The sequence below is a fragment of the Temnothorax longispinosus genome, chromosome 10 (assembly GCF_030848805.1).
Source record: "Temnothorax longispinosus isolate EJ_2023e chromosome 10, Tlon_JGU_v1, whole genome shotgun sequence".
Classification (NCBI taxonomy): domain Eukaryota; kingdom Metazoa; phylum Arthropoda; class Insecta; order Hymenoptera; family Formicidae; genus Temnothorax; species Temnothorax longispinosus.
Window position 1 is genome coordinate 957,742 of NC_092367.1, and position 26,602 is coordinate 984,343.

Genomic DNA, 26,602 nt, shown 5'->3' on the forward strand with positions numbered 1-26,602 from the left:
TTAATATTTTACTAACGGAAATGAGTAAAAGTCATTTTCCAATTAACGCATTACTGACCAATGAACGTATTTCCTTATGTTGCAGGTGCTGACAGCGACACATTGCGGGGGTTAAAGTGCCTGTCGAGAACGGCGAGGAAGTGGCGAGATTCGTAAAAATCGGCATCGGGGGCGGACGATCCGGGCAGCGGTAGTGGTAGCGGAGCGGCAGGGGTGAGCAAATTTCATTTACACTTTACACTAGTGAGAAAACAAAGTAGAATAAATCGAATAAAGTCAAATTTTGTCTAAAGCTCGTCAAGCCTCGATTACCCGGACTGTCAAATCTATTTTCGTAAAGAGATGGATATGCGGATAATTCATCTGTCTTACCTTCTCAACTTTACATACAACTTATCCCTATTAACTTATACGCTTAACGTTTTTGATGCAATCGACAACCATTTAATTATTACGTCGCGTCGATATCTTGGTCGATATCAATTGAAGTCGAAATTGATATTAAAATTATCCTCGATTTTTACATATAAAAAGACCAGCCCACAAATTTTTGTGAGATGAAATTTTTTTCATCAGCCATAACGATTAACGCGATATCCGATACGTCGATATCCGATAAATTCACAATTGTTATTTACCGTCACTTCGTGACATATCCGCCACTTTCTGCAATGCGCGCACTATAGTTTACGGCTCCTTATTTACCGCGGATACTCGTGGCTTGCGCGACATATTGAGCGACATGTTATTTACCGGCCATAGCTCACCTTCCACGAGGAGACCGGCCGATGATTGTTACCGCGCCGCGTGTGCTATAGCTATAACGCGGACGTCGACCGCTTATACCCCGCAGGTACTATGGGAGCGGGGGTATGGGGGGCGGAGGAGGGCTACAAGCCACGGACCTCCGGCGAAGGCTCGAGTTCCAGTGTACCGGAGGAACTTGTTCGCAGGGTCTGCGGTCCCTAAGGCACGACAGCTACCATGCTACCGAGGAGAACGCCGCTTGTGACGACTACGAGGACAGGTAACTGATCGCGGATGTCGCGGCGGAGGAAATGCGCTCCATTTGTCCAGCGGTCAAATCTGCTTTGCATGCAACGTGTGTAAAATTAAAAACGAAGAAAGTAAACTTATAATTTATTTTCTTATTAATCATATCGACATGATATTCTATGTATATACAGATGAGGAAAAAATGATAGGAAAATATAAAACTTTTAAAACTAGAAGATATAAAAGACTCTAATTAATAGTCAATAAAGTAACATAAAATGACATTCTATATATGAGACATTCTATAATAGATGAGAAAAAATAATAGGAGAATATAAAGCTTATAAAGCTCGTGCTAAAAAAATATTATACAAAAGACTCCAAAATTAGTGGTTAATAAAATAAACATATAAGTACTGAGAGAGGCAAAATCGCTTATATAATGAAATAATGACTTCCACTTAGGAGGACTGACCACGAAGCGATCCTCGCTTCCGGTCAGCCTACCTGCACAGGCTGCCGGCGATCGTATAGGCGCCAGGAGAGCGAAACGGTTGAGAAAAAGGAGACTCTGAAGCGACGCATGCCCGAATCGGATGAGATCGGTGCGGTGTACCGGAAGCTGCGGCTTTGCCTGGGCCTTTTCGAGCACGCGAGTAAAAACGATGAAGCGGAAGAGGACGATGAGGAGAAGAGGCATCGATTACGGTGGTGTCGCAGGGGCGTCCGACGAGTCGTGGAAGTGGCGACAAGAGCTCTGCTCCTTGGCATCGCGCTTCTCGTCACGCCAGGCAAGTATTCTGTCTCCATAGCGCTTCTATCTCATAGCCGCGAGTTGATACCGGCATTAAAAGCCATTCGAAAATACAGGATTTATTTCTTTCGTCGCGCAAAGAGAGCTCGAAATTTTTACGTGTATATGTGTGTTCAAGTATCTCGAAAACTACAATAAAAATCCAAAACCTTGTTTTCACTAGACAACTCAGTTACTAATATACCGTCGTATCCGGGAATCTCTTCATTTGTCCGCCGGTGCAATCACCGCCGGTCTCGCGTTCGTTCCTCAATTAGCGGGGACCGCAAATTAGAGTTCACTAGTTGGCGGGACGTCCGAATGGTCGCTAATGCCGCGGCACCGTATCTCACGAAACGGGTCGTTGGTTCTCAAATCCGGCGGACCGTAGGCGGGGCACCAGAGATGGAGAGCTTGCGGCTCGTAATGGGACGTCGACGCAGATCGACAAATGAAGCGAAATAAGCCGGCCGCGCGATCAGATAATGGCTATCGGACGAGAATACCAAGTGCTCGATCTCCTTAAGTCGGGCGAGATAAAGCGAATGGCGCGCGAGATAAGCTCAATTTTCGCGACTGTCTGAACCTGCGAAGATAACTGTACGCTCTGAAAGATCGCTTTGCGAATAGAACATAACTAAATATATCGTCGCGGTAAACTTCGATAAAGGGATCGAGTTACAAAAAAAGCTTGTATAATCACAACTGCTTTTCCATTAGAAAGGTTAGTATCCTTTTGGTTGTACAAACATTCATTCCCAAACCGTTCGTTTGTTTATAATACAAAGACGATATGCGGTATTATCGATGACTAATAAATCATTCTTTTTATCACGACTTATGTTGACAACATAATTACGGAGGTCAAATTCGTCGCACAATTTTCGATTGACGACAGGCGCATCTGGCTAGATCGCCAACCTCATTCAAACTTGCAATCACAAATATTCTCTTTTGACGCGCACGATTCACGAGTTTCAATTTGAATGAAATTCCCCGTTTTGCAGGCCGAAACGGCATGAATGCATCGTAAAAAAGAGACTGCGCCTTTTATCAGTGCTTTGAGTGCGTTTTGACACGTGGCAGTTTGACTGTCCGACGGAAAATAATTCTCGCAATCAGTCAAAGAGACATAATTTCGGCTGGGACACGCGAGAGGCGTATAGACACAATATCAGTTTTGATATTATACAATGATGATATTTATACACTTTTGTAAATTCCCATATCCCATTAGGGTTTCGAAATAAGCGATGCTTGCAAATCGTTAATTAGACTGTGATTCAGACTGTGTGGGAAATTGGAGCATTGTATACGTTGCATCGCGAAATTGTCACGAAAATTATAATTAAAATAAAATAAATACAGAATAATAAATTTCTTTCGCCAGTATATAGAATAACAATTAAAGTAATTTAAATCGACCGTGACTGGCAATATATAACGTCTTTTCGATATAATATAATGGGGTAATATTTTTCGCAATAAAAATTAAACTATTTAATTTAGAAATTACATCAACTGACCAAAACCCATGGTCGAAATTAATAATGTCTCGATGATTGATCCGAAAAAGTGCTGTGTGAATCCGACAAACCAAGTTGGCTCACAGTTTTTCAATGTTTATATCGAAAAGACGTTATACATATATTGCCAGTCACGGTCGATTTAAATTACTTTAATTGTTAAAATAAATACAGTTTTGGAGGGCGAATCCACAAAGGAAGAATGCTTTTACACGCGGATATCGCGTTCTGTTTTCACAATTATTCCGGCTGAAGTAACATTTTAAATCACGAAGACCTTAATCACGCCGTCGCAATGAGATTACTGAAGAGTAAAAAATAAAAACGCGCGCGACATTTCCGCGTTTCAGATTTTTTTTTTTTTAAGCGTACGCACATTACATGAGAACCCTTATGACGCTCGTTACTCTCATCAGTACGAACAATTTCATTAAAACTCTGCTTCTCTCACAAAATCTCATTCAAAATGTATGCTTGACTGCATTAACGGCATGTATAATATGCGACGGTAATATAAAAACTTGTATTATTCTACAATTTAAATACACATAATTTTGCTACTCCAAATATATATTTATATATATTAGATATATATAAGTATATATAATTGAATATACATATTAATTACTATTAATTGTTATAATTAATTATACATATATATTGTGTGTAATTAATTACAACAATTGCAATAATTATTATTCGAAGAACATGATTTCTTTTTTATTTTTGCAATTCGGAATACTTGCTGGTAAATATTTATCTTTACGAACCCATTCTCAATGACCTCTTCTTCTTCACATAGATTATAAAGATCACCCTTCTGAGTAACCTTGAGAAGGTTTTAGCCGTTGCTGGTAGTTTATTTAAAAAAAGTTATGAACAAAAAAAAATTTGAAAAATCTGATTTATAATTTAATTTATTATTCTGTATAAGGAACCTATTATAAATTGATAAACTTTATTAAAAAACTTAGTCGAAGATTATATTTATCTTTCTTAACTGCCTCTGTACCCATATCTCAGAAATGGTGGAATATTTTCTCTTTAGCATACATATCATTAATATAAAATTGTTGCACTATTGTATGATTGAGATATGGGTGCAAAGACAGTCAGGAAAGAAAAGTATAAGCTTCTAATAAATTTTTTATAAAGTTTATCAATTTGTAATAGGTACTAGAGCAATTTGTTATTAACAGCAAATTTCTCTAGTACCCCCTACTAGTACCCTCTGTTGTACCTTTTCTTGTACATGAATTATAAATACAAACATCTTGTATAATAAAGTTATTCCAGTTAAATCAAGATGAGATTTTCAAAGCCAATCATATTTTGAGGAATCATGTAACGACATGAACGACAGTTGTTTAGATGTCAGTTTAGCTGCAATTTTATTTTGTAGACTGGATTACTTAAAGGTCTTAAAGGAAAGAAGTCCCTAACACCCAATCTCTAACCTGGCCAGCCAACCTAGAGGACCAGCCCTTAAATATAGAGGGGTGCTCGTGGTAAGAAATACTCTTGGTGGATTGCCATTACCTTCCGAGAGGTCGAATAAAAACCGACGATTCTCGGTCGGATTTGAACTCGAATATTCGGCTCAATAGAACAGCGCACATCTCTCTGCGCCACAATGATGATGATGATCAAGTTGTTTATTTTGTCAATATACAATAATGTTTCTTATAAAAACAAAATAAACTTTGGGGATACGTCGTGGATGATAGTGATGGAGAAGAGTGTATGGTTGGATGTAACGATGTTACGTGGAGGATGCGTTTCCAAAAATATCACGCTCTGCGAGTCACAATAGTGCCACTCCACAATATGCCCGCTTAGCAGGTACACACTTTTCGTAGAACGTAACAGTAAGGTTTCGACCAATCGCGTTGCTCGGTTTGGCCGTCTGTAACCGTAGAAGAAGAATCGAGCAACACGATTGGTCGAAACCTTACTGTTACGTTCTACGAATAGTGTGTGTGCCCTGCTTAACTCTTGTCGTCCAATGAGATCGTCGGTGAGAATGTCGAACAGGGCAATAAATATTGCTGTCGAATTTGTTTATATTCTTAAGTCGGCGCGCGGTCGAACGCTCGCGAGAAAATGCGGTTAATTACTGTGGTGCCATACCGATAAGGGCACACACACACGCGGCCACCACAAAATAAAATAAACAAGCTTAATAGTTGTATTTTTCCGTGTGGACTCATTGAGCATCTTTCAGGGATAGTATCGATATGTGAGTGTCGAAGTGAGTGAAAACTACGGTATTTTGTATATTACAGGAACTAGTTCGCGGACCATTAGTAAGTCGGTATTGAGTTTAAACCGGGCAAAAAACATGGCAATTAAAAAAGAAACCTCTGGTGATCAGTATACGCTACATAAGGTATAATGAACTAGTGAGATTACAAAGAAGTGAGAGAACAAAAACAAAACAAAGAGGACGTATGGGTCCCGCAGAGCTCGCTTAGGCTTAATTTTATCTTAACTTGCGCTTTATGACGTAGAAATTTACCCGACTGTACTCTTTATACACACACATATCAGTAAATTACTTCCCTTAGCACTGACACAAACTGTTATATTTTTTAAACTTTTTTGTTTATAACATTTTAATAAACAACAAACGACTAAAACGACTTTCTGAAGGTTACTCAGAAGGATAACTTCTATGATATATGTGAAGGAGAAGGTCATTGAGAGTGGGTTCATAAGGGTCAATATTTATCGGTGTTACTTATGAAGTGTACTTGTATCGTTTTTAATTAAAATCTAATTAATAATGCTGCGGTTTTTCCACGGTGGGCTTTCATTAATTTTCGTGCCTATGGTATGTACATTTTACGCACATATGCAGGCGAAATAAAATTTGCGACGTGCATACAATATCGGAGTAAATCATTTAAAATATTTGAAATAAAATAGTTGAAACAGAACGCGCATTTTTGTACGGATTCCCTTAATTAAATTTTACTCCACTTTCGCGCCTATATACATTATCACGTTAACATTTCTGTGTTTAATTGAGCTGAACGCCGCGTGTCCCGGCGCTATATCTAAGATTAACGTGTCGCGATATGCGATCGTAATATCGAAACGGGAAACGCAAGTTTGGGACAAACTGCTTCCCCTTTTAAGGGCTTCGTGATCGCAATAAATTTCCCTTTAGCGTACAATAGCGTGTCTCGAGCAGGACGCATAACTCTATAAACTCCACATAGTTTGTATCTCTATTTGCGCACGCGTTGCGGGGACGGGCGATTACGATTTCTTCCTCATATAGCGATCAAAGTGTCGCGAATGGCGGGCCATTAAACTCGTTACTACGTGGGTGCCGACCTGGAGGGTATGTTGCCCTTGGTGGAGCCCGTTGCGCACGGGAAACCCGCGATCGATCGGCAGGCCTCGAGATAACACTCGACGACAGTATATGACCGGCCATGATCGACATTTCGCGACGTTGTCGTCAACAGACAATGTGGAGCACCGAGATTCTGAGCCGATGCCCATGTTTTTACGCGAATGACGCACGTGTCGTTGCACGAAGGCTGCATCGTCGTCAGTGCAATGGTTGCATCTTCCCCTCGCGATTAAGCTTTCAACGCTCGTTATTTTCGCGCGCAATACCCTTAAATCGACAAATTTATGGCACAATCGTTAACGGCGGACGGTTAAACGTGATTTCCCCTCACCGCGTTTTATTTGTTACCGACAAGCGGGATTCTTGCGCGTATGAAAATCATAATAGCGCGCGTAAAGTCGATACTTAGTGGAGAGCCCGCAGTGAAGTCTCTCGGGCTCTCAGAGCGGATAGTTTGCTCGCACGAGAAAAGATTTTCGCGTTTTACCGTCCCGAGCCCGAGCTACATTTACCCGTTTTATTTATACGAAATAATTAAAACCTATCTTCGAATCCTGAGCTCATTAAGGTAATAGTATACTCGTTAGCCCTGCTTAATTGTTCTACCTTCCGCCTCATCCAATTGGATATCTCGTGCGCGGGGGGCCGCCTCAACACACACACACCTGGCTAGGTTTAGCTTACACGAGGTACGAGCTGATGGAACGGCTCGCTAATTTCACGCTTCGCCGCTGTTTGAAAATTCGTTGGCGAAGATGAGGAGCTGCTTCGTGGGCTTGTTTTAACATTCTCGTGCTTTCGAGGTGAACGCGTACCTGCGGCAAAAAAACGTACCAAAAAAATATATTAAATTCTTACGTATTTTTCAACAAAAAATTATGATTTTATATAACTTACTTATAACATTAAATCGACGTATTTATATGTGTGGTTTATTTGAGAAGTTACTTAAAATTATGTAATATTAAAAATTCTTTACATTGAATTTATTAATATCTCCATTGAGAAAGAAAGAGAGAATCTGAAAAGCGAGTTTGAATGCAATATCTGTTTCAGTTTGCTAAAGCGCAAGAGCGAGATATTTTATTTCGAAAGAAAATATTTCGTTTTCGCGTCGTGCAGTAGAGATAAACGAAATTTCTCGCGTTTCGCGTCCCCGTGCGAGAAGCAGCTGCATATATTCCCCCGCAGAACATTCAAATGAATTGCTCAATCTGTTTATCTCGCCGGGAAAAACAACCGCGAAATAAAAGGCGGGTTGCCAAAACGACGTGGAAGTGATTCCCGTCTAAACCCACCTCCTCACTCCCCCCGAGTTAACGGGCTGCGAAACGGAAAAGTCTTTTCCCGCGCGCGTAAAGAGAGTTTCCGCGCCGATTGCTCGCTTTTCCCTTCGGATCTTCCGATGATCGGGTAATACGACTCGACCGAGTTTTTTTCCCGCGCCTCGTAGAGTCGAGAGGCGAATAATTCCTGGCGCGTTCGCGCCGTCGCGTGCGCGAAAAATATTAACGCGCGAGATTTATCGCGCGCGCCGGATCGGCTTGTACGCAGACCGAGCGATTCCGCGCTGATACCGCCGCCGCGAGAAATATAGGAACGCGCGATTATCGCAATTAGACCGGTGCACGGTGCTCGGCAATTTTGCGTTATCGAGGGATGTGTATCGTCCGGCCGACCTCGCGGCAACGTGTTGCATAAATCCTGGGGGGGGGGGGGGGGGGGAAAAAGATTCGCCTCCACGCACTTTAACACATCAATATTTTAACGTTCGTATTTGAATGTAAATTAATGTCCGTACGAAGATATAGGGGTAAATGTTGAGTTTCCAGGCGCTTGGTTCATTCAACGGGCAAATTAACGAACGTCATGCGTGTATCGCACACCATGATGATTATAATTATTATCTGCACACATGTACCGAATCGCGCGGAGAGAGGCTTTATTTCGCTTAGCCGAGATAACGAGGTGTTCGCGTCGCGTACACGCGCCCGCACACGCTGCAGACAGACCGTTGAAAATTTAATAACAAGTAACAATAAAAACGGTTATTTGGACGCCGCGTTATCCCAGGAGGACCCCCGACAATGGCGATAATGGCCGCACAAATGTGCGTCGGTTGCTCGCGTCCGAGTCCGGATTATTATTCGCACTGCGTACACCGAGGGGGCGGATTAAAACGGGTTGTTGCATGATCAGAGACACGGCGGATGTTATGCCGATTTTCTCGTGCAATATCAATAGTATCGTCACGGCTCTGACCGACCCCGTTACGTTAATAACGCGCCGCTCTCGTCGCGCGACATGATTGTCGATCACGTTTGGCTCTTGCGACAAACGTAGGCACGTTTAATTTTCTGTTGAATTGGCAAAGCTTTCTAACGACTTTCTTTATCTCTTAGATGACAAACGGAGCCGTAACAAGGGGACAGCTAATTCTTTACCCCTTGAATTTTGCTAAATTTTTAATATGTTAAAGTACACCCCATTCACTAATACTATAAGTACTGTAACTCTGTCCAATGCGTAATAGATTATGAAATATTAATGTTTAAAATTTTTCGTGTGTATAATTGCTCTAAAATTCTATATACAGAATAAAGTTTATTTATGTATCATAAATGAGAAAAATAGAATTATAATAACATTACAAAGAAATACGTCACAATTAATAAAAATACATTACATGACAATTAACCTTTGGTGTCGGAACTTTCAATTTGTTCACTATCGATAATATGGTCACAATGGGTACACGTTTGGAAGATATCTATCAGAGAAACATTTAAAACACATTAGTAATTTGCGCCAAGCGCGTTTTAGGAATTGCTTCTTTGCACAAGCATGATTTATTTATCATTGATACACTGAGAAAAGAAATTTGTTAATCCCAAGAAATATTTAATCCGATACGTTCAACTAAACATTTTAGTTAGTTAACTAAACATTAGTTAAATTAATTAATTCTTGATTAAAGAAACTAAATAAATTGTTGAAATAACTAATGTTTAGTTAACTAACTAAAATGCTTAGTTGAACATATCGGACTAAATATTTCTTGGGATTAACAATTTTTTTTCTCAGTGTATCGGAAAAAATTTTAAACATTAATATTTTATAAACTGTACATTGGACAGTTACTGTACTTATTAGTGACTGGGGTGTACTGCAACATATTAAAAATGTAGCAAAATTCAAGGGGTTGGTTATCCCCTTGTAAGATTAGCTGAGTAAGCAAACGTTTCGCAACAATTTTCGATCCTCCGAGAAGTTTTCAGAATGGCTCTTGCTATTTCGCGATACCTACGTTACGTTTAGATGATCGGGAATATCGTATGGTATGGATACAGGAGTTAGCGTGACTTTTCGCCTCTACGACTTCGTTGTCAAACGTTACCAAGCCGTTACGCGTACGTACGTATATCCCTTATCGAAAAACTGCCTTTGGCGAAGCATCGAACTATCGATGGTTCACCGGGGCAGATGTCGAGAAGCCGCGATCCATGATATTACACAATGCATACGTAATGCGCCCGCTTCGATGCGGCTTCGCGAACTGACGTGTCCACATATCCGTCCATGGCGGATATGCATCGCGAGAGCTTGTATCACGAGACATCATTTCGCGGGGTGGGGGGATGGTACATCTGGGCGCGTTAATGCGAAAACGACAGAATCATTTAGCGACATTCTCGACCTCGGTTTATCTGAAAGCATGCAGGAATTTATCTAGACTTATCGTAGAAATTACAATAGCGTATTAGATATTATCAAATTAAATTATAAAATTAAAACATCGTCATAAAGTTCGTTAAATAATGTCGTTTCGCTACGATTTGCCGCAGATAATATGATGTAAAGGCACCGCAAGAAATATTTTATAAATATCACCGTAGTTTTAATAATAACCAAGGGTAAATATTGACGTAAAGAACGTCTATAATCGAGGCGACGCGTACCACGTAACACAGTTTCGCTAAAATTTCTCCCGTTCTACTTTTTTTCAACGATAAAAGCACCCTCGATTTAGAACTCATCCGGAGCGGTGTCCGTAGGGGCTGTCGTGAAACGCGCGCGTTTCAGAGGCTTGCGCCCGGGGAGAGATTTATTACGGTCCCCTTTGTCGTACGAGTGCCAAAAATGTGTCGTATTTGCAACGTGAAGGATCTCAAAAGGGAACAGATATCAAAGTCGCGTCCATTATTCGAAATGGATATCATCGAGCTCTGGCCCGACTGTGTTCTGCAGTTCCCCCCCGCCCTGCCCCCTTTACATATGACGACGCGACGCGCGACTCTCCCCTTGATGTTAGCGATTTTCTGCGCATAGTTTTGGTCGTCGGCTTTACCGAGAAAGTCGCGCGGCCGATTTTGCAGCATACTTTGATGCGAACACGCTACGCGAGGCTTAACTGTTCCCAAAGTTATAGCCGGGCATTAGGCGACATCGTACAAATGCGCAATCTACGCAAAAGGGGAGAAACGCGCCGTTTCTCGCAGTCGCAGTTTCGAAACTGCATAATAGGAAGTCGCACATTGGATGAGAGCACGAGCAGTTGTGTGTCTCGACGTTGTCGCTCGGACGTAAAAATCCCAAGTATTGTAGCTCGCGTGTCGACTGATGGATATCGTAATAATTCATTATAATGTAATTATTGTCGACTTCTTGAAATGCTCGAAACGCATTTTATGGTCTCTCCGAAGAAAAGTTCGCGGTAATTAACGTTGTACTTTGAAGTCCTGAATGGTGGGGACATCAATCAAATATAGCAGTCGTTTCGTGACAAAAATCAGACCGTAATGGTACTGCCGCATTAAGAACTCCGCGGAGAACAGTAGTTCGGTGAAGTAGTAAAAAGCGCGCGAATGCGGCAGCTGTTTACCGCAGTGAAACGTTAATCGCGACGATCGTGACGCAGCGAACGAAAGGCGGAGATAAAACAAAAATGTTAAGGGAGTCGCCCCCGCGCGCGACAGATTCGTCCGAAGTTTTGCTTGTCAGCAGTCAGATCGATATTTCCTAGTCGCGAAACTTTTCTCGCAGACGCAAAGTAGATCGGCTGTCATTCCCGATTTGTGTCCCGTCGACCGATAGAGCTTCTTGCGACACGAACTTCGCGATTACTTTTCCGCGGATAGCAGACTGCGCTGACATATATTTCTGCGAATCAGTTTAAGAGTATTCGGAGAGTTCGGTTTCCCTCTAGTTCCACGCCACAACTGACTTTTCTTCTGTTTGTCTCGGGCATTTGACAAAGTCCTATATATCTCGTGTTTCTTATTTCGCGGTGCTCCGCGCGGCTATTTGAATAACACGAGCATTCTTGAACTGAGCTAAAAAGTCATATTAGCGTCATTTCGCGATATTTTCCATATTTATATTACTGTCGTATACATATATATGTATATATACATACATTTCGCGCAAAGTTGTTTGGTTGGAAAGTAAACGCAGTGAACTAACAGCGAAAGTAATATTCAGTGATAGAACGTGGAAAACTTTCCATCCAGAAAATTGAAAGCGTTTTGAATTTCAGATATCAATTTATCCAATAGGTGGCTCCCTTTAATCCGTCGCGCTCGTCGTTTGCGCTAAGAACATTAATTATCCCCGGAGAGAAGTTTCTTCTTCAGGCGCGCCCGTATTATCCCCCGCTGACGTGTTTACCATCGTCGTTTCACCGCGTCACGATGCGCCGTCTACTTTTTCCACCTTGGGACGACGTTCCCCCGATATAATTTATAGCGATATCTCTCCCAGTCGCGCGCGCCAATCGTAAACAGGGTATAAGACCAGCAAGAACACGATTGTATCGAAGTATGTTAACTATCCCCGTCGACATCTCGCGCGCGGCAAGAGGGCGGGCGAGCGAAATGTCGTTGTCATCGCGAGCGACACGCGGGACCGAAGGGATTTTTCTTTCGAGCACGCGAAAGCAGAGTCGTATTCGATCTTATTCGACGTGGCATGGCGGCTAATGCGAAGTTAATCTCGCATGACGCCTCCGCCACGTGCGGGGGCCGGGTTTCCCGATCTGGCTCGCGGAAAAGAGAGCGACGTCAACCGTTGCTCCTGATTTACCTTTAATGGCTTTTAATGCCCTCCCGCCGGGGACGAGCGGAGGACGGCTTGCCTCTCGCAGCTTTCTTTCCTACCGCGAGACTCTCTTGCGGCAAGAATTACGAGCTTTCGATGCTCGAACGTCTTCCGCGAGCGCGAGATGAAAGCGCGGGATGTTTCGATCAATTTTTCCAAAAGTGTTCCCGATTTGTTTTCCTACTGTCAGTTTTATAGCGATTTGAAACAACCTCGGAAACAACACCACGACATTCACTTATTTAACGCGAATGTAGAGATTATTATTCGTTCGATTTAAAGTTAAACGCGCTGATGTGACCAATAATGAGAGTATCATAATTAAGAGATATCCATATAGTAATATCTTTTAATATCTCTTCTAAGATCCCCGCTTATTTAATTGTGAAATATTATCATTATGTCGCTAATGACCATCTTTATTTTTATTTCAGGCCTCTGTCAACAAGACGCGGTGCACATCACGGCTATCCTCGGAGAGAGTGTTGTCTTCAACTGTCACGTAGAGTTCCCCGGTGAGCACCCAGTGCCCTACGTTCTCCAATGGGAGAAGAAGGTAGGCGACACGGTACGATATCGGACGATATCGCCTCTGCTCTCTATATCCGTGAGTTAAAAAGACGGGGGCACTCCACGAGAGCGCCGCGCCTCTGGTATCAGCAAGCCTGCCAGTGTACCATCGCGACATTTTAAACGACGACTCGGAGAGAATCATTCGACGTCACATCGAGCGAAAAGTCTCCTTTCGCTTCGCTTCCTCGAGCAATCGATGCGTGCAAAATCGTAAACGCGCCCCCCCCCTTCCGTCCGCTATTAACACCCGCGCGATGCTAAACGTTCTTTTTTTTCCTTTCGTCGAGATAGTCGTTACAATTTCGCGCAATCACCCGATGATGTATGGAATATTAAATAACGAGATCGTAGTGGCATAACATCAAGTAATAACGGCACGGAATAATGAAAAAGATCGACGTTTTTCGATCTCGCTTAATCCGAGACGCACTCCATGAGATATCGTAAATTTCTTCGGGTGGAAATCCACGGGAATTGTCGCAGTTCGCTCGATGCGCGCTCACTCCCGCGGAAAGAAATTTGCACTTCCGAGACTCCTTTTTTAATTCCGCGATTAAACGTTGCATAATCGCGAATTGGGGCGTGAAGAGGCAATATGGTGGGGGGGCCACGCAGATACGGCGCGCTCCGGCCTGTCCTGCCCGAATAAACAGTTATTTCTATGAATTCTGCGACCCAGCTTCTCTTTTTGACCGCTATAAAGTTAATGTCCCATTTCTAGAATTTTTATATAATGGGGTGAGTGAATTCTAACTCTTCCGAAAAACTCTGGAGTTCTTGAGTCTCGAAAAGATTTTTGGTGCCTCACGAATTTTATTTCGACAGATATTATGATTCAAATCGATCCCAATTGAAATGAAAAAGAAAACTGTTATTATGAAAACTATCAAGTTTTATACAATAAAACTGTGTAGTACCTTTTTGAATACCTTGTATTTAATCGCCAGAGAATTTTTCCTTTTTGTCGTCGCTTATCTTTCGTAATAATTGACAGACGCGAATAATAAAGTTTCACTGATTATTCAAAAAATTAGAGCAACACTTGCATTTTTGATCGAATATTTACGGAATTTGGCGCCAGCAGTTTTTCTCAAATAACCGCACAAAATAATTTCTACAACGCGTGAACATGAATAAATTTACATATGGTTACATACACATACGCTAGCGAGCTGTACCAGTGAGGCAGAGCGCAGCGGAGGGCACACGTTTTTGAAATGTTACTGCAACGTTATTGTTACTGAGAGAAACTTTAAATTGGCCGTATATTTACGATTTGTTGGCTTACGCGCTTACGTTCTTCCGTTTGGTCGTTTTGTATATCCTGTTTTGATTTTGATCGGTGGAAACCACCGACAACGGCGAACGGGACGCGCCTCTCGTTCGTGCGCGAGCGAGCGAGCGAGCACCGCCGCAAATTACTCGCTCGAGTAGAGTAAAAAGTAACGTACTTTGTATTCACACGTTGTATATCTCGTCCGGACTGGAGAGGGCAGAGCACATTACGTACATCAATTAACGGCATCATCCGATCATTTCAATCAGTACTAACAACATGAATTCCAGATCATAAAACGCGCGAACGACCTTTTCTCATTCATCTCATGTGATGACCACATATCATCGCGATATAATACATATGTACAATGGAGCGGGCGATGCGGGTGCGCGACGAAAATGAGCGATACGCTAGATAACATAAATGTGATCACCGGAGCGAATCGAAAGCCGCTTGAAAAATAGCGAGAGCGATCCGTTGTAAAATGTCAATTCTAGTTCCTGGCGGCGCGGCGCATCGGAAACTTGTTACCGTGAATCGCTCTCGTGAAATGAAAAATTAAGGATCATCATGGTATATTCGCTTCATCGATATCCGGCTCTCCATTGGCATCATAATCCGCCGATCGATCAATCTCCTTCGAGTGCCCGCCAGGATTTTCATTCCTAATACGGTTAACGCGCGCGAAATGTAAAACGCGGTGTTTTACACACCGCGGAGCCGTAAGCCTTTTTTTCACCGCGCCGCGATTCAACGATGCGACGTATCGCGATTTTTCGCGAGTACTCGCGCACACGCTCACAATGATATTCTCGTGCTAGATTTTTCATGCGAGATTTCGTTGCACTGTTTCGAGAATGAGAGAGAAAGAGAGCGAAAGGACCGCCCGAATCGTAACGTGTATATTACTTTGACTACGGCGCATATAATTTGGTATCCGCGAGAGGATACCCACGCAGAATCCACGTTCGTAAAATCGCAAGACGTTGCTCGTTCCGATTTTCTTCTCGATTAAATGCAGAAATGTCCGAGATAGTACACGTTTACGACTCGTCGCGGTTCTTTCGAATGACGAGCTCGCCGTTTCACGAATCTCTTCGCGATATAAAGAAGCGAGAAAAGCAAGGGAGTGCCCTTCAGTTTCTCTACATCTTGGAATTTTACGTGTTTTTGATTGTACGCGTGCGTTTCTTGTCGTTCGTGAACTTTTATGTTTTATATAATCTTTAAAGTTTATTCAATGAATCTCTTATCTCGCGACGTAGGATGCAAAAATATAGCAGACATAAAGGGATGTTTCCTTTTATCTTTAAATCGCAAAATGACGTCAACTGTTCGCGATACTCACTAAAAGTCGAAGAGTGAAATGCAAGTGCGTAATGAAAAGTAAAAATTGAGCTTGTGCACTTTGATTTGCCATTCTAAGAAAGAATAAAAATGCGCTCTATAAGTTGAAATAAAATCGCACTCCATTTGAGTGAAAGGGCACTCTTTTCGAGTGTAGTAGATCAGTGTCCATAGTGAATTATGTCACTCTACAATTTTGAAGTTTTGAATGGAAAATTTCGCTCTTTTAGAGTCATTTATTAGTCGGTCTTCAATGAATCGTGATTCACTATAGCTTTAGAGTGAGATAGCATCACTCCGGTAAAGTAGCCGCTCTAAAAATTTTAGAATAAAAATTGTCATGAGTGCCCGCATTTACTTAAATTAGAGTGACAAGCCTCTCTTTTGGAGTGACTATCGCAATCACTCTAATGTTATTGTATTAATGGCGAAACTACTCTATAAAATTTAGAGAGTATCAATATAGGAATGATCAAAACGGTGCGATACATCGCTCGCAATAAAAAATAAAAACCTCTTTCGTTCTTCAAGTTCGACTTTCGACGTCTATTTTGATTCCTCGTTTCTTTTAATGCATCAACGTCCAGTTTAAGTATCTCGAATTACTCACGCGCGGCTTAGTCTGCGAACGGCCAGCTCGTCCATCACGAAACAATGTGGAGTAGCGCACTTTTCCCACTTCTATCTCGGGGGCGGAAAATTGAAAAATCATGTCTCTGTCTCCTCTAACCTCTGGTGCCTTGCATGCGTTGTTCGCTGGCGCACGCGGTGGTGGCGGATTTAATCGGCGGAGATGGGAAAACGCGCGTCGCGTGTGGCTAAAACAAACATAGTGTGACTGTCGCATGAAAAATACGATGCTATCGTCGGCGCAATTAGATAGGGCAATCGCGGCTTCGGCTCGCCGTAAATTACGGGATCGTGTTTCCCGGATCTTGCCGCTGTAAAAATTAGCCCCATCCTCCTGCGATCATCCGATCACCACCGCCGCTGCATGATCGTAGTCTGCGTGTAGAAAATTTTGCCTGCCAAGTAGCGTAATGTAATATGTGTATTATATGTATTAGTGATGCGTATATAGTCGCATGTATGTCGCCGCGCGAATTTGTACCGCCGCGTATCGCACTTATCGGTCTCTCTCTCTCGCGATCAATAGTTGAAATATCTCGCTAATCCGGTAAGCTCCGCCGGTGCGAGATATCATCTCGCCGATCGGCGTGTACGCGTGCATAATGCCGCGAAATAAATTGATTAAAATTAAAGCGTTGCGCCATCGACGCCGGGCGTGTGGAGACTAACGCGATCGAGAGCGAATTATAGGCGTCGGGTGTTATTTGTGTATCGGATGAGATTACACCTGTACGTATCGTGTAAAACGCGTAAAAATTACATACTTTCGAACGCGCGAGTAAAATGCGGGCGGGATAAACGCGGCGAGATGACCCAGCGCCGGATCGGGGGCTCCCCTCGCGGACTCCGGGGATTTCCGGTCGATCCGGCGTCGCGTTGCCGTAAACGCATTACTGTGCATTCAATATTGACTTCGCAAACCTACCCTCGTCCCGGATTAATTAATTAATTAATCGATCGCGCGCGCGCGCGCGCGCAGAAGACTATACCGCGATCGACGCGACCGCGACGGTTGAACCCGACGACGTAATCTTAGAGCCGCGTTCGTACACTTGAGCACGCGTGCTCGCGTGCTCTCGCACTCCGTGCGTGCTCGAGAGCACGGACGCGATTCTATATTATGATCGGCGGTAGCAAACAGCGATACATGCACATACGGTGCCTTCACGTGGCGGTTAGGTACCGTGCGAGCGCACTTCCGACGTAGGATCGATATGATAGAAATTAATCGCGAGTATAATCGTGTCGTTGCCCCGATGGTTACCCGTATATAGCGAACGTCGCGAATGCACGCGACTCCACGAGCGAATCTCACGCGTCGAGGACCGCGTAACACATGGCGGACAGACGGGTTTTATTCGACGCCCTATTGTATCTGCACGCCGGATTTCGGCCGCGACTATGGCTTGACTTAATCAAACGTCAATTTGCTCGATAATCGCTATATGTTTGTATATATAATCGACATGGATTAGTAGGATTTCAATATAAAGGGGACACGATGTAGGAACCGCCATGTTTCCTCTTAACGTAATATTTTCGAAAATATACCGCCTGTATATAAGATAAAATGGCTTGTAATAATGAATGAATCAAGAATGAAGAAGCGTGTAAATATCATTTGCAAGAAAAATAAGGTAGAAGCACGTTGACGAGCTCTTGGAGATCAAAAGAACGCGAGGTTAATCTTATCTCGAATGGCTATATATACTTTCGTGAGAAAAAAAAGGGGCGACTTCTATATCGTAAAAAAAATTCCAGACCGTCCCACCTCACCCCAATCCACGTTCAATCGTCCCGGCAATTTTTCTATTAGCATTAATTACCATGTCCCGGCAAATCACTTCGGGGGGAAGCGCGAGGCCGGTCAGTTCCTCGTACATATAGCCGTCCTTTTTACCGTCCCTCGGAAAACGCTTCTGGATAGCGAGAGATTTCCAACGCTGGAACGACGCCCCGTCCCCCGGCCATTTCCATTTCCAGACGACGACTCGCCGCGATGAAGGGGGAGTGGGGGAACGACGCGGGTAGAGAGGTGGAGGTTGGCACGGCGAAGGGCTGTTTTCTTTTTTACGCGCGGCATCGCTGGAATCTCGCATAAATCACGCGAGAAACCCAGGGGCTTTTGAGCCACCCTCCTTCACCGTCTCGACCATCGCCCCCCCTCTCACGATTCGAACCCCTCCGCGCCAATCTCTCCCTTCTATACCCTCGGGCCGTCCGTCGCTTTCGCCACCCCTGCCTTCCTCCCCCTGTCTATGGCGCTGCGGCTGACAACTAATTTCTCTTCCCGTCTGACTTTTTGCACCCTCTCCCTCCCTCCTCGCCCCCTCATGGCGCGAAACTAGCCTCTCACACTCCCCCATACCATTTTTTCCATTCGCGTGCGGACGACGCACCTGATGCGGCCTGCAATGGGCTCGGTCTCAATTGCAATTACCAGCGATAATTAAAAGGCTACGATTCATAATTAAGAGACTCGAAAAAATTCTTAGTGAAAAGGCGAGACCGCGATGCGTTTCCCGGGAGAGCTCCCATTTGCAGAATCGTGCCTTTATCTCGTGAAAATAGCTTCCACCGCGAAATATCTCTGGGTGAAAGTCCCACGAATATTACTCTAACCGTAGGAACACACGAGAGCGCTTCTCGACGAGATATTTTCACTTAGGATCATATTTATTGGCGTTTGGCGAATCTTGGAACCAATTTCGAAACTTGCAGCGCGCCGAGTGAATCAAACACGATCGTTTATCATGCGCGTCCATGTTATTGTTTGCTTTTCCGGAAGCAAATAGTTATCGATGCTCGATGGTATACATGTTACCCGCGCGTCCGAATAGGAGACGAAGACCGGGGCCTTCGTTGCCGGCACCGCTAACTGATTCGATGAATGAAGAAAAAGCACTCTCATAAATTGCGGCAGCGTACATTCTTCTGTACCGCACCTGCGGTTCTCGGTTGTGGCTGCGCGAACTAGTGCGAAGAGAACACGATGTTTTTCCTCGACCTCTTCGATCGAAACCGCAGAGATCTCCCTTCGAAATTTATTCACTCGTCAATAAATCCGGCGAAAGTGTGCATAAAAATCGCGAAGTCGTACGGGCGCGGGGATAACTTTGGGGATATGGCTTTTTACGAGCGCGCGATTCGCACCGGAGAGACGACACGCGGAAACGCACGTTTTAACTCCCACCCTTTGAATGGCTTTTTGAAATCGCGCGCGCCGGGCGAATCCGCGAAATGAATTCGCATTAAAGATCGCGTCGACATTTATCGCGCACGAGTTTGCGGTGGGTCTACCTGCCTGCTTAGTTTGCCTCTTCTTTTGCAATGAGCAAGAGAAATGCAAGTTGTCGCAACCGTGACTAACGTTTCCGACTCTCCCTCTGGCTTTTCCATTCCTTTTATTTTCCACATCCCTCCTTTTTGCCCGTTTTCTCTTTTAACTATTCCGCATATGCGCGAGGAGAGTCACCTCTGATGAAATTACCACAAGACAAATAACGTTAAACACACACGCATACCCGGCGCACATGCGCTAGGCGTAAATTACATCAAGAGAGTCATGTTGAATAAAAGAAGCTGAAACATAAGTGCGGTGGGCTTTTTTTTTAATGCAATTCTAAATAAAATTTGCAAACAAAGAAAGAATTTTATATGGTATGTTTGATCCTTAACTCGGATTCTTACAAGCGTTGGTGAACAAATCGAGCCTTCACTCCAGATATCTATGGTTCGGTTTTACCATATAAGCGTGATTAAAGCGAATGGTTCTTGCCTTTTAAGCCAGCGGAAGAAATTAAAAAAAAAAAAGAAAAAGAAAACTACGTTAAAATTATTTTTGCTTGTTAAAGTCGCAGGGGTGAGAGTTTTCATACTCGTCCCTCGTAAAGGCCATTCTGCGAGAGCCGCTGTACGTGCTAATACAAACGTGCAATTTGCATACGCGACAATTTGCATTTATGCCCGCCGCTAACTGGTTCGGCCGCGAGCGAGCGGGGATAAAAAGGAGAGGTACGCGCGAATTCCCCGGGGCCAAAGTGCCGAAGAGTGGAGGAACGAAATTTCGTGTAGGGCGGTACGCCGCCGCGCCCGCGCGCGCATTTGTAGTCCGGTCGCGCGGCCGCGCCGCGCGCCGCGCCGGGCTAAAACTTACGCGCGCACGCACGCTTTTATTCCGCGGCTCGTCGCGACACAGAGCATCCGAGTGGCATCCCTTATGAGATTACGCGGCGCACCGCCAACACACGTGGAAAATTAATGCGCGTTTTCAACAGCGGCGGCGGCGGGAGGGCGGCGAGGGGGGAGAGGCTTCCATTGTCGCATCCGCTGGAAAGTTAGCCCTCCCACGGACTTGCTGGAAAGAGACGAGTCTCGCAGAAGGTTCGCCGGGTCTTGTTTCGCTGGATGCACGAATACATTGAAGCCGACGTACAAAAGTACACGGGTACCGTGCGATAATGAACGCGGTTCAAAACCATTATTCCTCGTAGTCATTAATTAATACGAAAGAAAAAAAAATAAAAGATATCTCCGTGGAAGTTATTCAGAGGTATTCAAAAGCGCGCGCTTTACATCATAATTGAATTAACTCTCGTTTCGGATAAAATACTCGCATTGTCTTTCCGTCTAACGACGCGTGCGAGATGATTCGATCGATAATCGCATATAATACTTGCGTATTAGCGGCACGTGGCGTAATTTATTTCGAATTACACGCGAGAAATTATAATTTTCAAACAATTATTTACATTCGATTATTTCAATTATTTATGAATATCCGCATCCCTCCCCGCGGTCACCTGCGGGGGAGAGCAATCATTTTCCCATGGAGGCGCGCAATAATAACGAATAATTCTTCGGCTGTAGCGCGAGCTTTTAAATGTTTTTGCAGCGTTACCATTCATCGAGACATGGGCCCTCCAATGGAATTACGGCGGCATCGCGCAAATGTAAGTGGAGAATGCAAATTAATGCGCGCACTTCGCGGCGAGAATGCTGTGACTCCCATTGTTTCGCTCTCCACTCACCCTCGTGCTCTTCTCGCCGTTGCCGCTGCTTCTTTTACCCTTAACGAGCACTCTCCATCAAGAACGTATGTTTTTCCATAAAGCTAGCCGGTAAATGCTCGTATAGCTCGTTCGTTAATACATCGGGGTAACTTTCCGCAGGAGAGAGAGGAAGAGAAAGAGATGGAGGAAGGGAGGGGGGAGAAAGAGGGAGAAACAGAAAGAGCAAGAGGAAGGAAGAGAGGGAAGAGGATGGGAAAATCGGGCGATATTAAATTTGTAAGAAAGGGTTGAAGGGTCGGATGGGCGTAATGGAGGCTCTCCTTGTTTCCCCGCGTACTTCTATTTTGAAAGAAAAGTGCCGCGAGTGGCACCGGATGAGGGAGGAATGCTGGTTGACGACGGTGAGTAGGTGGTGGATATATCTCGTCGCGAGTGGAAGAGCAGGGAGGGGTAGAAGGGAGCACGACGTAATTTAATGAAACAAATGGAGACACGAGTCAACTGCGCAAACACTGGAAGGAGAGACAGGATGAATGGAGGACGAAGGGAGAAAGGGAGGAGCGTGGACTGCTGGAGGACGAGTGAGATGGCGGAAGCCGAGATAGGGAGAAAGCGAGATTGGGGTACGATGGCAGAGAAAGACAGAAAGAGAGGAAAAAGGAGAGAGAGAGGGCGAAAGACGTGTTTGCGTGCGAGAAAGAGAAATAGAGTCTTCCTGCAATTCAATTTCACTGGCGCTTCCACTCGGGAGGCATTCACCTCTGCCGGAGGGACCGACTTACCCGTCCCGCCGCCGCGCCCTCCGCGTTAGAAACCTCTCTGAGGTCTCGGAAAGTTACCCGCAACCTGGCAGATCTCTCTCCCGAATTTCGGTTGAATATTATCCACGTCGTAGACGAGCGTTATCGTTCCTTTCCCTCCCGCGGAAAGCAATGTGAAACCTCGGTGTTCTGACTGTACATTTCTTTTCTCTCTTTATTCCGTCGACGGACGTAAGCCACGAAGGTAATTATTTTTCTATTCTTTCTCTTTCGCGGCGTAAACACGAAACCGAGGCAGGCGCGGTCTTCTTAGATGGAGGATTTTTTTCCGATGGTCGATTTAAGCTTCTTGAGCCTTCTCGTAACCAGACCTTTTGTAACATTATACTCATTACATTTTTTTAAATGTAATTTAAGTTATTTCAATTTTCATTAATAACGGACGAGAATTTTACAAAACAGAAAAAGTGTTAGTTTTCTCGACTGTATTTTGGATTCTTCCACGGCGTCGTATCCGATCGCAACGATGTCTTCAAACATGTGTCAAGTGTGTATCAAGCGCGTAAGAAATTTATTCCACCGGCGGGTAACGTCGCAATTTGCAATTGCGTCGGGCGTTTCGTCGCACCGCAAAGGGATGCAGAACGACACCGTCATGCAGTACAGGCGACACTTTATCGCGGCCGATGCAGGCGAATCCGCACGGGGTTAGTAGGAGGTCTACATACATAATGCAGAATGTGCACGGAGGTCAAGCTGAACTACTCAACTGTGTCAGGGTTACCGTTCCTCCCTCGCGGTCGATCCCCACGTGCGGTTTCAAGCACCCCGACCCACTGTCTCTCCCGCAGTCGCAATCCGCTCCTCTCTACGACTTACTCTTTCACCGTTTAGCGAGCCGTTCGTTTCTCGTCATCCCTGTTAATTGGTGACTCCGTTTTTCCTTTTTTGACATTCTTATTATTAATACAAATCTAGGTGCGAGGCGGCGTCGCGTCGTGACTAACGAAAAATAATTAGCGTCCGCGAGATCCCCCCCAATCCTATCTCGAGAGGGTGAGAGTGGAGCCGAACCAAAATTGTGATTAGAAGAGTATTATAATTTTGCGTTAGGTGGTAAATAAACGCTTCGAAGAAAACGGCACAAAACATTCGTGGCTCGAATACAAATGAGTTCTGACGAGAGAGAGAATATCTCCGAGTAGAGTGTGTACGGTGGCTGCGAGCTAGTCTTTCTCGTTACTTTAATAACGAAAGTGGAGGGTTTGCGGTGCGCAACGCTGCACTGGGAAACTTTGCTTACGCAGATAAGCGAGTAGCGGAGCCAAGGTGAGCTTAAGTAGACATGATATGTCTACACATATGTGAAGTGAAAAACTTGAATTAAATATGAGAGCATCAGAGCTCCGGTTTTCCCCGGCTGCTCTAATCAAATTTCGCGTATGCCTCGCGGAGTACGTTTCGTATTATGACGAAAGAGTATCCAATGAAGCTGCGTGATGGAGCTATGCGGAAACCATCCTCATATTTCCGTGAAATTAGACGCGCGAGATTCAGCCGTGAGCTCAACCACGCGAGAGAGACCAGAAGGACCAGAGGCTCCGGTTATGATTTCCGAGTTAAACAATCCGTGGTACGCGCCAGCCATTAAGATCCTTATTATCCCGCGCAAACGGTCCGCAGGATCGAGAGACGGAACTGTACATCGTGCTGCGATATAGGAGAGCACGCGCGCGCACACACGCACGTACACACGCACACACACACGACGACCGCAGACACACCATCCGTGCCCGTGGTATTTTCGTTCATCGGATATATACGAGACGAGAATGGAGGAGATTCCGCGGCAAAGATAAACAGCCGTTCGAGTGTTTGCCCTGCCGAGACAATTTTCTCGCCACCGACGTGACTATGGAAAGTGGCGTAAGATGCCTATCCCGCCGCCCCTCCAACGCCGTCCTACTCTTTTCGCTCTGGAAATTCAATGAGCCATCCGAGAACTCGCGATTTTACGAATGGCACACTTTCTGCCAGACACGTATCTGCTGTTTGTCGTGGAGGAGACGCTCGTGAGGAGCTGTCGGCGCACAGTAGACCTACACACGAGGTGTTGGATCGCAGATACCTGTCGGTCAATCTCGAGAGTGATCCACGAGACAGATGATTGAATGTCACTGAAGAAATAAATGAAGAGTGATGAATAAAAAAAAGCAAGAAAAAATAGGAAATGAAAATGTCTACATTCTTTTGCCGTTAATAGATTGTTATTCAATAAATAATGTGATAAGCCAAAAATTCGATATATATTACATGACAAAACACGCAAATATCCACGTTGCGCGGTAAAATCCCACGGACTGTATAGCCGAACCCCACGTTAAGTTAATCGCACGTTAACAGAGGTCGAAACTTCAGGGGCTAACTTCCAGGTCCGTCGGTTCCCCGTCGACCAGAAGCTCGCGAGTTTCGCGAGAAGGATACATAATTCATACGAATGCGCAGCGTGGAAATTGGATTCAGTTAAAGAGTCGCATTGCGCCGTAATATCCCACGCCGCCCGCGCCGCGCCAATTGCGAGGGGCGCACAAAGCTATGCCGCGCGATACTTCCCAAGTTGCCTTGGTCCGCCGGCCGTTGCTGCACGTCCTTTAATTTGCAATTTGCGATAGTACGAGGAGCCCGAGCACGAAGGTAGAGCTTCGCGCAACGACGTCGAAATCGCTGGCAGCTTACGGCAGGTGCCACCTCCCCGGGGAATTAGTTCTCACCGAGGACGGGGGTGGACTCGATTGCCCATTTCCCAAAAGTGATATCCAGTTTCCGTAAAGTTTCTCCCCCGACGGGGGTGGCCGAACTTGCCGCGTAAAGCAAGCGAGTTTCATAAAGTGCCGGGGTACCGGTCGGTCGCCGTACTTTTCACCCCTGCGCCACCGCTCTCCCCGCTCTCGAATCTCGAATCCGCCGTCCGTTCAAATAAGCTCGATGAAAACAGCATCGACTTCCAGCGCGCCGCTCTGAAAGAGCTCAAGGACTCGACCGTACTTGTTTCCGAAGTATTAATGAGCCGCTCCGTCGTTCAAAATTCGAAGCAGCCCCCGCGGCATTTCGTACTTTTCTAAAATCTCCGGCCCTCGCGGCTGGAGAACTCCGTCGGTTTTAACCAATAACCACAGGTTGTTATGACGTTGGGTTGTATAAATTTACTTAATTGGATGTTGACGCGGAGTATGCAAATTGGTTGCGAGCACAAATATTGATTGTTTGTCCTAATGAAGCAGCGACGTAGCGGCGAAAGCTTTGAAAATAAAACTTGCGCGATATCGATAAATATACGCGAAAGTGGAGGAAAAAAAATGTAAATCGGATTTTTGTAGAGAGACATTTTTGGGGTGACAAGTATAAATATACTCTTGGAGGCAATAGGGTATGAGAAAACGTAAACGTAATATCATACACTTTTCAGGAAATTTAAATGTGGTTCAATATCAAAACTAGCGGAATTGATACCGCGTGGAAGTAGCGGGACGTATCTACTTTAAGATCGCACCAAGTAGATCGGGCTCTCCCAGAACAAAGTTTCAGAAACTTTCACGTAAACCAAAAGAATTCGATTAAATATTGATGCAAACATCGGGTAAAATATCGTAGCTAAGCGTTGCTCACTCATAACAATTTGGCGAAACAAATGTCGTCTCGGCGAAAGTATTTCAAAGAAGAACGCTTGGATATTACTTCCACCTTACATGACTCCGCCGTGACGATTAACTTCCTTCTTAAAGGCCAACTCAGAAGTTGGATAAATTAATTTTCACAACACCTCCACGGAAAGTTCGACTTTCTATGCCTGTAGACAGAGGGGCGAGAGTGGCCAATTTCACGCCAGGGCTTACTTTCCTCCCTGGGGAAGAAAATTGATACTTTCCACCTGGTATAGCGGGCGGAAAGTAACAACCCTTGGTGCACAATATACTATTCCTTACAACAATGTATATGCGTGCGAAACGTAGCGACATTAGCGTATAATCACGAGCTTCTCCGCGCACTTTACGCATACGTTATTTCAGTCAACATCCGCAAAATTTGGAATTGTACGATAGGATACTAAATAAAATAAGAAATCGTGCCGTGTTGATTCTCAGAGAGATGGTATCTTTTCGAGCAGCTCTTCAACGACGAGTAAAACATAAATGTTTCCATGTCGATGTAAAATATCGCGGTAACG

The 26,602-nt window shown here is 44.5% G+C and overlaps 1 protein-coding gene across 13 annotated transcripts in view; it reads left to right on the top strand.

Annotated features, from left to right (window-relative positions):
• Positions 1 to 26,602, top strand: part of LOC139820380 (protein turtle) — a 265,980-nt gene that overhangs the window by 201,058 nt on the left and 38,320 nt on the right. For 11 of the 13 annotated variants that reach the window (XM_071790578.1, XM_071790577.1, XM_071790585.1 and 8 more), the window contains 4 exons: positions 86 to 213; positions 854 to 1,027; positions 1,462 to 1,787; positions 13,210 to 13,343. In XM_071790578.1, coding sequence (XP_071646679.1) covers positions 873 to 1,027; positions 1,462 to 1,787; positions 13,210 to 13,343 — 615 coding nt within the window. In that variant the 5' untranslated portion in view covers positions 86 to 213; positions 854 to 872. The remainder of the gene's footprint in view (positions 1 to 85; positions 214 to 853; positions 1,028 to 1,461; positions 1,788 to 13,209; positions 13,344 to 26,602) is intronic. The other 2 variants (XM_071790583.1, XM_071790584.1) reach the window with 1 other exon arrangement.